At 36.1% G+C, this 13,535-nt stretch overlaps 1 protein-coding gene across 1 annotated transcript in view; it reads right to left on the reverse strand.

Moving 5' to 3' along the window:
• Window positions 1-13,535, reverse strand: part of NME8 (NME/NM23 family member 8) — a 63,435-nt gene that overhangs the window by 3,647 nt on the left and 46,253 nt on the right. Inside the window, exons 15-17 of the mRNA XM_011972852.1 lie at window positions 10,002-10,153; window positions 3,341-3,485; window positions 1,225-1,462 (exon numbers count right to left, since the gene is read on the reverse strand). Coding sequence (XP_011828242.1) covers window positions 1,240-1,462; window positions 3,341-3,485; window positions 10,002-10,153 — 520 coding nt within the window. The 3' untranslated portion in view covers window positions 1,225-1,239. The remainder of the gene's footprint in view (window positions 1-1,224; window positions 1,463-3,340; window positions 3,486-10,001; window positions 10,154-13,535) is intronic.

Here is a 13,535-nt window from a genome sequence, read left to right on the forward strand (position 1 = left end):
CTTGGGAATGCACCTAAGAATATAATTGATAGGTTAAATAATGATTCTATGTTTAACCTTTTAAGAAACTGCCAAACAATTATCCAGAAGATGCACCATTTTATATTCCTACCAGCCCAAGGTGACTGTGGGTTTTTCCATCACTGTACACTGTACAATCATTGTACACTGTACACTGAAACTTTGGTCATTCAGGTAATTACTAAAAAGTCAGGAATAATAGATGCTGGTGGGGTTGTGGAGAAATAGTAACACTTTTACACTGTTGGTGGGAATATAAATTAGTTCAATCATTATGGAAGACAGTGTGGTGATTCCTCAAGGATCTAGAACCAGAGACACCATTTGACCCAACAATTTCATTACTGCGTATATACCCAAAGGAATATAAATCATTCTACTATAAAGACACATGCACATGTATGTTTATTGCAGCAATAGTTACACTAGCAAAGACATGGAACCAACCCAAATACCCATCAGCGATAGACTGGATAAAGAAAATTTGGTACATGAAATACTATGCAGCCATCCAAAGGATCATGTCCTTTTCAGGGACATGGATGAAACTGGAAGTCACCATCCTCAGCAAACTAACACCAGAACAGAAAATCAAACACTACATGTTCTCACTCATAAGTGTGAGTTGAACATTGAGAACGCATGGACACAGAGAGGGGAACAACATATAGCAGGGACTGTTGGGAGGTGGGGAGTGAGGGGAAGGATCTTAGAGGATGGGTCAATAGGTGCAGGAAACCACCGTGGCACACATATACCTATGTAACAAACCTGTAATTTTTTTTTAGAACAAATAAACATAAAAAGAAAGAAACTTTGGCCATTCAAAGCGGAGAAGTGGAAAGGAGTTGAGTAGAGGGACTGCATGAGGCTTTTTATGTCATAGTAGATGACACCACAGCTCAAGACCAAGGTGTGCAAACCAATGGGTGCATTGCTTGCCCTGTTGTCTCCATCCCTGCAGCCTGGATGCAGCATCCTCCACCTGGTTACAAGCAACCAGACTCCCCAAGGTCATCAGCATCTACAAGGCTCAGGTTTGAGGCTGTGCAGCTACTATGCAATAGAACAGTGTGTCTCACAGGAAATAAAGTTTGATTCAGGAATTTGGGAAAAGTTCTTCTCTTTTTAGGACAGGTTTGTCCTAGCCTCAGTCACTGCAACAAGCAAATAAAATAAAATAATAATTAAACAGGTACGTACTTCACAGTATATACTTTAGTTTTCCTCAGGATTCTCAAAGAGTCTATTAATAACTTCTTTTGCTTCATAGGCATTAGATGCTCCATGGACAACGTTTTTCAACTTACTTATTCCAAACCGGGCTCGGATGGAGTCAGGGGAAAGTACTTTTGCTTCTTCTGGGTCTGTGGGACCCATCAATCGTCTCCATTCGGCAACAGCATTCCACTTGGTCAGAATCATGACCATAGATGGACCTCTGCAAAGAACGGTGCTTTCAGAAGACCCAGCTAGATGTGTATAAGAGACAGGCCTACCTTCAAGTAACTGAGTGATATGACCGTACAACAGCCTGGTCATCTCAGCCAATACTGGACAACTCTGATAGACCAATCTAGCTGTGGTTAGCAGAGGCTGTTGTCTGGCCTGCAATACATCTTGACTTGCCCTCATCCCCATCCTGCTTCTTTGCCCTCTCTTCTTTGTCGCACCCTTATTCAATAGCCTGAATAAGAAACTCTTCCAGTTTCCCAGAAAATGCAACCTGCAATGAGTACAAAAGTTAGTTTTCTAAGCTTTCATGGTGCAGTCCTAGGCTTCTGCTTACTATTTATATCTAAATAGCACATATATTCCATTAAGTTTTGTTAACTTTATAAATTCTGCCTTCCTAAACTCATTGACAAATGGTCAAGAATGGAAAAAAGGGAAAATGTGCAATTAAAGAGATTTCTTATACGTATTTTATACACGTGTGTGTGTGCATGTGTGTGTATATGTACAGTCACGTACCTCTTAATAATGGAGATACATTCTGAGAGATGTGACATTAGGTTATTTCATTGTAGTGCAAACATCATAGAATATACTTACAGAAACCTAGATAGAATAGCCTCTTACACACCTAGGCTATCTGGTTTAGCCTATGGGTCCTGGGCTATAAACCTGTATAGCATGTTACTATACTGAATACTGTAGGCAACTGTAACACAGTGTTATTTGTATATCTAAACATATATGAACAGAAATGGTAATGCATTGCATTACAATGATCATGATGTCACTAAGGCAATAGGAATTTTTCAGCTCCATTATAGTCTTATGGGACCACTGCTGTACATGTAATTCATGATTGACTGAAATATTGAACTTCAAAGCATGACTGTATAGAAAATTTTTGATGTTTAATATATATAAAATAGAAAAGACATTTAACTCACAGTAAATCGATAATGATGTTCACATAATTATGAACTCTGTAAACGATAGTTTTGGAAAGCAGCAGTTAAAAGCAGAGACTCCCTGGGTTCAGGACCCAGCGAAACATGAGTTTTGTGACTGTGGACAACTTCTAGCCCTGGGCCTCTGTTCTCTCAAAATCAAAGTGGAAATTCTAGTAAAACTACTTCATAGAGTTGTTATTATAAGAATCAAATGAAATAAAGTGTGTACATCTCATCACAAGGCCTGGAATTAAGGAAACAATAATTGTTAGCCTTTAATTTCTATGCGGTGGTTATAAAAGTATGTGTTGTCAGGAACAGATATATCATGTAGAAAGAAGTTTTAAAGGAGTGTATTTCTTATCGTAATCTTTATGTTATTATGTATACATAGTTTGACAAGGTATCAACACATGTAAAAAAAAGATGTGAATAATCATAGCTAGCATTTATCAAGTGTTTAATATCTGTCATGCACTGTTCTAGGTACTTTCAACACATAAATTATGTAGCCCTCCCAACAAGCCTATTAGATAGATACTATTATTATCCCCAGATAAGGAAACTCAATAATTAAGTATGTTGGCAAAGCAGGGGTTTGAACTGAGCCAGCCTCTATATATCTAATGCGAAGACCTAGAGAAACTAGAAGGAAGGAAGGAAGGAAAGGAGGGAGGGAGGGAGGGAAGGAAGGAAGGAAGCAAGGGGGCGAGGAGAGACAAAAGGAGGGAGAGAAAGGAAGATAGGGAGAGAAGTAAGGAAATAGAAAAAGGATGAACCATGAATATTAGCAGACTGTCTTCTCATGAATAAGATTAGATGAAATGTTTCAATTAATTTTTGAATTTTTCAAAGTTTCTATAATGAACATTTACCACTTTTATGATGCAAATAATTACGTATCAGAAACTTACTCAGATAACATTTCCAATAAATCTTTATAAAAGTCTTTTCCTGTTATTTTTGGATAAATGTTCTCTAGTTGCTCAGGAGTTAGGGACATTTTCTTCACCTGTGTCAGATCAAATCCAGCCTCCTTAATCATATTCAGAATCTTCTCTAGGAAAAACAGATATTTGATAATATTGCAGATTGCTTCACTTTTCCTTCATATTCAAGTAGACTGAAATAACTACGGAAAATGATAGTTTAACTTGCATGTTGTGGTTTAACATGGCAAAACTCTGCTAAACTAAATTAAAATTCCAAAACACTAAATCGACATTCAGAACCTTAGTATGTTAATATAGATTTTCTAGTCTCTGAGGTTCACCTTTCCAGAAACCACCTGAAACACCTAGTAGACCACAAGAGTAGAAGGGGAAGGGACCTGCTCTCATGCTAAGAATAAAGATGTATTTTCACTTTCATGCTACAAATGCCAAGGAATTTCTTGCTAGATATGGATTGAAGGATAAAGCCAATCTGAACTCTTCTGCCTGAAGAATCAGAAACCTTAAGGGAATTAAACAAAGCAAATGTCAAAATCTCACCAGCAGCCTAAGTTTTGAGGGCTACATTCTAGAGACACAGGTGAACCAACTGAGAAACTGGGAGCTTTCTGGTAAAACGGCCTCTTCTTTGCTCTGGATCAAAAACACACAGAGTGGTCTGGGAGCTAAAGGCAATATGATTATAACCAACAGACAGCCTGGAGAAGGCTGGACTTCTCCTGCTGGAAGGGAGGTGGCCAGGATCTGCCCTAAGACAGGCACTGCAGAAATGAAAGGGAAGAAAACATAAACCTTTCCTCAGAGACTAATTGTCTCAACAGAGAGCAAGGCCTATAAAGATATCATGAGAAAGTGATCATTATTATAGAGTAATATATAAGGTCCCCAGGACCGCAGGTGAGAAAACATTTAACTTTCTCTGGAGAGGTCAGGGATGACTTCACAGAGACACTGACCTTTGTGTTAAGCATGGAAAAAATAAGGTGTGATCACCAAGTGGACAAGTAAGGAAAGTATATTGCAGGCAGAGTGAGTAATGTATGCCAAGGGCAGAGGGCAGGAAGAAGTGACTGGGTGAAAATATACTGGAGATGAAGTTGGCCAAGTAAGTAGAAGAAAGATTATCAATAATTATGCCCTGTGAAGAAATCTAGACTTTCCTCTAAAAACAACAAGGAATATTTAAAGCATTCTAAGCAATAACATATTCAGATCTGTGCTCTAAAATGATAATTTCCTTTGCACATGAAGAATGAATTAGTGTAGGAGTGGGTGATTGTGGCATTGCAAGCAAGGTATTTGAAGACTAATGCAGTTTTTGGAAATCAATACTTCCTGGTAAAAGGAGCCACATTGGAAAACAAAAGTCTCTTACAGTTCTTTTTTTTTTTTTTTTTTTTATACTTTAAGTTCTAGGGTACATGTGCACAACATGCAGATTTGTTACATATGTATACATGTGCCATGTCGGTGTGCTGCACCCATTAACTCATCATTTACATTAGGAATATTTCTTAATGCTATCCCTCCCCACTCCCCCCACCCCACAACAGGCCCTGGTGTGTGATATTCCCCTTCCTCTGTCCAAGTGTTCTCATTGTTCAATTCCCACTTATGAGTGAGAACATGCGGTGTTGTTTGGTTTTCTGTCCTTGTGACAGTTTGCTGAGAATGATGGTTTCCAGCTTCATCCATGTCCCTACAAAGGACATGAACTCATCCTTTTTTATGGCTGTGTATATTCCATGGTGTATATGTGCCACATTTTCTTAATCCAGTCTATCATTGACGGACATTTGGGTTGGTTCCAAGTCTTTGCTATTGTGAATAGTGCCACAATAAACATACATGTGCATGTGTCTTTATAGTAGCATGATTTATAATCCTTTGGGTATATACCCAGTAATGTTCTTAGATAAAGACAGCAAGTGGCTCAGGGTAACATTCAAGATAAACAGAGAGTACTGTAGGTAGTGAGACAGATTCACCCCCTGCAAAGGCCCTACCTATTAAGAAAATACCTAATTATATTAATACAAAACCAAGAGAAAATCTGACCTGAGAAATGAAATGAGCTAACCCAAACCTTCTTAATCTTTACTGAACAATTAAAAAAGATAAAATTAAAATTGCTTTTAAAATTACTATTTAAAAAATGTCTTCCCCTGCTAAAGAAAGAAATAAAAGAAAGAGAATGAAGAAGGAAGAGAGGGAGGAAGAAAGCCAGCAGAAGGATGACAAATACCCCCCAAACTGTAACACGACACCCTAATGTGAATTAAGCAGTTTGAACATTAAAAAAATCATAAATCAGAACTTCAAACTCAAAACTAGAAATGGCCAAGCAATAAGTAGATGTGAAATAAAAGCTGCACTCACGAAAGACAAAGATAAAATAACAGAAATAAACTAGGTGTCTAATGTAACTTAAAACACAGAGAAGGACATAGATAACAGAAGTAAAAACAGCCAAGTAAGGGATAGCAGAATAAAGAAAGAGAAGTCAATAGGAAAAGCGATAGATACAGAAGTTAGGCAAAGATAAGTATGTCTACACGTGTGTGTATGTAGGTGTGTGTGTGTACATATCTGTGTATATATATAATTAAATACTATACATTACTACATTTATTTAAGAAATTTGACTTCATCTTACCAAAACAGAATATTTTTAACTAAAAATTGGGTAAGTCAATCTAAACACTCAGAAACTTCAAAAGAATCCCCTGTTAGTTCCAGTTGGTGAAATCCCTAAAGAAAAAAAAAAAAAAAGACCCGTGGAACAGAACTAATATTTAAAACTATAAGGCAGGAAAACCATCTTGAAATAAGAGAGGATAAGAATCTAGACAGCAAAAAAGACTAACATGTATCTGGAAAAATAAACCAAGAGTGGTCAAATCTCAGACATATGTTAGTAAAACTACTAGCCTTGAGAAACAAACAAAAATTCATCCCTTCTTCTGGGAAAACACCATATTACTTACAATGAAACAAAAGTCAATATGGCACCAGATTTCTTGAAAGAAATGCAGGAAACAAGAATAGAGATACCCTGTCAAGAAACTCCAAGAAAAAAATGTGAGCCTAGGATTATTTTTATCCAGCATGTATGTAAATAATATGTTTTCTAACAAAGTACATTTAACATTTAACACAAGTTCAAAAAATAGGAGAATAGCTCAAGAAAAGAGAAAGATTAAGTACCTAATTGTCACAAAGGTAAAAGGATATCATTTAAAGCAGAGAAAACAAATATCCATCCCACATTCTTTATTGTTGCTGTGTTTTTGTTTTACGCTTTTAGCAGCCTGAAGCCATGGTTTTTTATTTCCGTCTCTAGTGATAACCAGAAAAGAAAGATGAGGAATGGGTTTTACTGGCCCGATCTGAAACAGAAACTGAGAACCCATGACTATATTCTTTCCCTTGGACAATCCTGGTAGATATTACAATAAAATGGCTTCCAGAACAAATAAATTTCTCAAACACAAAAGAAAATGTAAAAGACCACACAGAGAAGAACATCAGTAAATGAAAAAATAACATGTAAATATAACTTAAAATAATAAGATGTTTGAAACTAAACATATTATTAACATAAAATAAACATATTATGTGAATTTATCTCACCTACTAAATTTTTTTTCCCTATAAGACCTAAAACAATAAAACTACTAGAAGAAAATATAGGTGAAATGCTTCATAGCATTGGTCTTGGCAGTGATTTTTTTTTATAAGACCTCAAAAGCACAGGCAACAAAAGCAAAACCAGACAAATGGTATTATATCAAACTAAATTCTACCTAGTGAAGAAAAAAATCAACAGAGTGAAGATACAACCTACAGAATTCAAGAAAATATTTTCAAGCTATGCATCTGACAAAGGGTTAATATACAGCATATATAAGGAACTAAACTCAATAGTAAACAAACAAAAGCCAGAACAAAGGATTCTGATTTAAAAATGGGTGAAAACCTGAATGGACATTTCTCAGAAGAAATCTGTTGGACATACAATGACTAACACATATATGAAAAAAGGCTCAACATCTCTTAAAAAATTAAAAATAGAACTACCATATATGACCCAGCAACGCCACTATGGGTATATATCCAAAGGAAATAAAATCAGTACATTGAAGAAATATCTGTACTCACATGTTTACTGCAGCATTATCCACAATAGCCAAGATTTGGAACTAACCTAAGTGTTCGTTGATGGATGAATGGATGACGAAAGTGTGATATATATATACATAATGGAATATATTTATTCAGCTATAAAAAGTAATGAAATTCTGTCATTTGTGGTGGTAACATTGAAGAACCTAGAGGACATTATCTTAAGTGAAATAAGCAAGGCACAGAAAAGACGTATACTGCATGATCTCACTCATATGTGGAACCTAAAGAAGTTCATCTCCTAGAAGTAGAGAGCAGAATGGTGCTTTCTAGAAGTGGGGAGGGTATGGGGGAGGGAGAAGTTGGGAAAGATCAGTCTATGGGTACAAGTTCTGGTGTTCTACTGAATAGTAGGGTAACTATAGTTAATAATATTGCATTGCATATTTCAAATTGGTAGAAGAGGAGATTTTGAATGTTCTCACCACAAAGAAATGATAAAGTTATGAGGCAATGGGTATGCTACATACCCTGATTTGATTATTACACAATATGTACATGTATCAAAACATCATAAGGTACCCCATGAATATGGACAATTATGTTTCAATTTTAAAAATTAAAAATACATGAGTTGTGTACTGTTTTATTACAGTAAATTTAGCTGTTTAACATATATTTTGAGAGAAAGTCATGAATACAAATCCGTCTTTATGGATTTTATGTGTGAGACAAGCCTTAAAAAAGTGATTCAAAAAGGTTAAAAATAAATGAATAGGCAAAAATGTATAAGGCAAATGCAAATGATAAGAAAGCAGGGCGTGTGGTCTTGATAGCAAACAATACAGAATTCAGGCCCCAACGCATTAAATGAGACAAATAAGAGCTCTGTTTAATGCTAAAAACTAAATTTACCATGAATAGTTTTAAATATCTAGGTATCAAATAACATGGCCACCACCATTATTAATCAGAAAATACAGGAAATACAGCCAACAATATACTGAAAACAGGTGACTCACACCTCTAGTTTCTGACAGATCCTGCAAATTCAAGACAGATCAAGTTGGGAAAAAAAATAAATCAAGATGAATCAAACGGTAAGGCTGGTTTTATCTTATATTTAAACTTTTCACCATGATACCGGTGATAATATTTTTTCTCCTCATACACGTAGAATCTTCACAAAAGTTTGCCATATGGTAGTTCAACAATATCATGATAATTTCAAAAAAATGCAAGCTTTTCCTTCTACCAGAATTAAAAAAAAATCTCTTTAAAATAAATTTATTTGTTGAATAACTCTAAGGCCCAAGGGAAAATATAAACCAAAATTACAAAATTTCAATAATTAATTATCAATAATCAATAAAGATAATGAAAACACTATGCATTAGAACCCGTGGGCTATAATTAAAGCAGTAATCAAATGAAAATGTATAACTTTAAAAATTATTATCAATAAAAATTAAAAGTTGAAAATAAATAAATTTAATATTCAACTCGAAAAGCTAGAAGAAGAACATAAGAAAAAACAACTAGGAAATAGAAGGAAGAAAATCATGAAGATAAAACCAAAAATAGTAGTTAGAAAAGAGAAAAACATAGAACTCATGAATAAATTAAATTTTTATTGTTTGAAAGAGAGCAAAATACAAAATGGTAAAGTAGAAATAATCACTGAAATGGAGGAAATACAATAATGATAAGAAATTACTTTACAAATTACATAGCTGGAATAGATAACTTCCTAGGAAAATGTAATTTAACTATATTTACTCAAAGGGTGATAGAAAGCTTAAATACAGCAATTTCCATAAAAGAAACAGAGAAAGTGATCAAATAATTATCCCACAAAACAAAACAGACCCAGATTTTTTGCAGGAAAATTTTGCCACACCTCCAAATACCAATCTCAGTGCTGCTTACACTCTTTTGGAGCACTGAAAAACATGTTCACATTCCTTATGAAGTATTCCATTGATTTCTAAACCTGATAGATATCAAACCAAAAAAATGGAAAGCAGAGATCAAGCTCACTTTCAAGTCTCAATACAAAAAAAAAAACAAGTGAAATATAAGCAAATAGTATCCAAAAGTATATCTAAAAATGCATCATAACTAAGCAACACCTATATAGGAATGGAAGGATATAGTTCAATATTTGAAATATCATTAACATGATATTCCATATCAATATATCCATGGAAAAAATAACTCATCATTTACATAAATTCTGAAAAGGACTTCAGCAAAATTCAATACTATTTCTGATTAAGAGAAAGACAAGGAGAAGGATGAGGGAGGGAGAGGTGAGAGAGATAGCAAAAGAAAATATGACAAAGTTAATTGTTGAATCTAAATGAAGGATATACGTATTCATCGCAACTTTTTTGAATTTTCTGTTTCCTGTTTTGCTTTTCTGCTTGTAAATTTTTTAAGTGTTCACAAAATTTGGAGAAAATGTATACATTGACTTTTATTCTTAAATATTTACCTATTTGTTCACTTGTTGCATGAGGTTTAATCAAGCCTAAAGTGCTTTGAAGAGGAAAGAAATGCTGTATTTCCCTTTCAGCGGTTTCTAATGAATCACTGCCATACAACTGGTTGACCGGCAAACTGTCCATCGCAAATTGTGCACATAAACTTTGAAAAAGAAGTCAGATTTAAAACTATTGGAACAGAACAGAATAATATAACACAATTTATCTAAGTTGTTCAAAAGTTATCAAATAACAGCAAATCATTCCAGATCTTGACATTGTGCAAAAGGAAGTGAGTACATGGTGACTTAGGACATGCTACTTCTTTTCAAGGAGGTAATGGTCATTAAGAAGAAAGGATGTAATCATTTAAATCATCATGACAATGAATATTGACAGATAACTATGAAAGAGCAATGAATGCTGATATGGTTTGGCTGTGTTCCCATCCAATTCTCATGTTGAATTGTAATCCCCAAAATCCCCACATGTCATGAGCGGAACCTAGTGGGAGCTAATTGAATCATGGGGCAGTTTTTCCCATGCTGTTCTCGTGCTAGTGACTGAGTTCTCAGAAGATCTGATGGTTTTACAAACACCTGGTATTTCCCATGCTGGTACTCATTCTCTCTCCTGTCACCCCGTGAAGAGGTGCCTTCCGCCATGATTATATGTTTCCTAAGGCTTCCCCAGCCATGCGGAACTGTGAGTCAATTAAACCTCTTTTCTTTATACTACCGAATCTCGGATATTTCTTCATAGTAGCATGAAAACAGACTGATACAGATGCCCTGCGCAGTGAAAAAGCTCAGAGGGTAGAATCCTTGTTGCACTATTTGCTAGCTATGTGATATTAGGGAGCTGCTTAACTTCCCTGTTCTTTAGTTGTCCCAGATATAAATATGACAATAAAACCTGTTTCAGAAGGTGATTTTGCAGATGCAATCAGATGATGCCTTTGAAATATATGGTGCGTGTATTGAACTCTAAATAAATTTTCTTTCACCATGTGATAATGCTTCATATTATCAAGCATTACATGGCATTTGCCTCTAGACCAAAGATACAAAATTATAAACAATAAATCCAGAAGATACTGTAAGGGAACCCCCCAGGTGAGCAACAACAGCAATAAAAGAGAAGTAGACAGGACAGCTTTGTGGGAAGAGGCGAGAGTGAAGTTGATAATACCAGACCAACCACATTAGATTAGACAGTTTATTGTTATGCTTTCTTTCCTATAAATAAGTATGTATCTTCTGAATCAGTTGTTGCTCTTTGGTTTTTTTTTCCAGTGGTCCTTTTTATCTGTCTTTCTATCTATCTATGCATATTTTAGTAGCAAATGATGCTCACTGCCCATTTCACCTTTTTCCCTTTAAACGGTCCAGGGCAGTCAACCCAACAAATTCCAGCTATGGTGAATAATGTTCCTTCCTGCTAACACCAATGTGGATTCTTCATATCACAGGAAACTTGGTTTTCTGTCCCCAGCTTCCAGATCCTCTTCTTTCCTCTCTGGTCTCAGTGACTCATTCAGGATTTTGTTTGTTTGTTTTCGCTTTTTTTTTTTGCCTTATCACCTTGACGTTTCCATTCTGCCCTTGGCTGTTCCCACACTTCCGATTTGGAGATACTTTCAGCCCTAGTCCCTTGGACTCTGTGATTGCCAGGGATGAGGGATTTGCACAATGATTGAATGAAACAGGCCAGAGCCATCCCGAGCACTTACTCTACTCAATGCAGAGCATTCTCCCATCCCCTGTTACGCTGTCAAACACGATTATTGGAAAATGTCAGGGGAGGAATAGTGGGATAGAGGGAGTAATGGGTAACAATGAGGGGTTGCTGTGCTTCTCTTCCATGCAAATTATCGTATTTTGGGTAAAACAACGCCAGCATAGCATCTAATATTCAGGCACAGGAAAAGGGTGAAGTTCCATTGAAAGAGTTATTCCTAAAGCAACCGTAAGTGCTGGGTGGAGCCAAGGGAAGTGGAAAAGTGGGCATCAATTGGAAAGAAAGATGAAGATTAATTGTGAACTTGTGGCAATTTTCAGTATGATAGTGGGGTGGAGATGGGGCAGTAACTGAGAGCCTCCACACTTGGTGCCATAGTGTCTAGACCAGTGTGCCTACAGACACAGGCCTTGTGTTGATAACAATCCTTCTCTCTGGTAGCATGCATTGCACTCTATGCCACATTTTATTAAATGATTCCATGGCACTCTGCTCACACCACTTGCAGAGGTTCTATGCTTATTATCCTTCACAATCATTGGCACATAAGCAAAGACATAACTGAGTAGGGCTAAATAAGGGGCAATACATGTTCATGCAACACAAGCCAAATTTAAGTATATCCTACCCAAAAGAAAGCACTTCAGCTTTCATGTAAGTGAGGCTTCATAACTATTGCTATTTATTGTGTCAACATGTATGTCAGATTTGCAGTGCCTTAAAGAACATCTATATTCTTACACACTTGAAGGGGGTATGAGGGGAGTCCTTTCTTTCTTTGAACTGAATCCTACCCTAAAATCAGCACAAAGAATTCAAGGGAATTGAAATTCAATTTGCTTCCATCAGCTTCATGCCAAATATCGAGATGCATGAGATACTATTTCTATCCTGCAGATGATATTAAACCTAGCAGGTAAGCTCAGAAAATACAGAAAGAGTTTCCCCTATATGCCAGGTAATATGCCAGGGGTCAAGTTGATTACAAAGTTTAGCTGATTTCTAACATTAATCAATAAGCTAAGTCAACAAATGTTCCCACTAAATTGTAGAGTACATATTCAATTAGTCATCATTGTCTTAAAACGCATGATCAGTTAAAGAAGCTACAGCTGCCACCACAACCTTCCCAAAGGAATTTCTCCTAAATAGCGGGTAGGGTGGATATTTCTCCCAAGAGATGACCTGTTGACTGAAATATACACCTCTTAGCTCCCGGCCCCAAGCCTAGCATCTCACAATGGTCTCTTGCAAATCCTTGGCCATCCTCAGCCTGACACAGGGCTGGACCTCCAGTCATAAGCAGTCCACTCCTTCACCAGGAAAGGTAACTTTCCTGAGAAGCTCCCTTGGACTAGAGCTGTGGTTCCATTACTCTACATCTAAAAAGGTGTTTAAAATGGAGCCCATGAAAACAGATAGGGACCCATGGTATGAATCCTACCTGTCTGGAAAATATTCAACAGCTTCTTCAACAGTTCTTGGTCCCAGTAATTGTTTCCAGTATTGCAAGCCATTGTCTCTCAATAAAACAAGGGCTAGAGATGGACCACTATTAGAAAAGAAAACAAAGAAGAGGTAATAAGAATTGCAGCTCAGTAATTAATTATGTATAGGCAATACAAATGCATGTTGTTAAATAGATCAAAAACATGTAACATGTAAAATAATCTTTTAACAGAGGTTTGAAATTAGTTTCCACTGATAAATTTTCAAGAGCATATCTTTAAAATAGAAGCAGAGAAAGGAAGGGAAGGGGAGGGCCATGATTCTTGTAGATGTTTCTTTAATTATTCCCATGGTCC

Source organism: Mandrillus leucophaeus, unplaced genomic scaffold, assembly GCF_000951045.1.
Source record: "Mandrillus leucophaeus isolate KB7577 unplaced genomic scaffold, Mleu.le_1.0 Scaffold100, whole genome shotgun sequence".
Taxonomy (NCBI): domain Eukaryota; kingdom Metazoa; phylum Chordata; class Mammalia; order Primates; family Cercopithecidae; genus Mandrillus; species Mandrillus leucophaeus.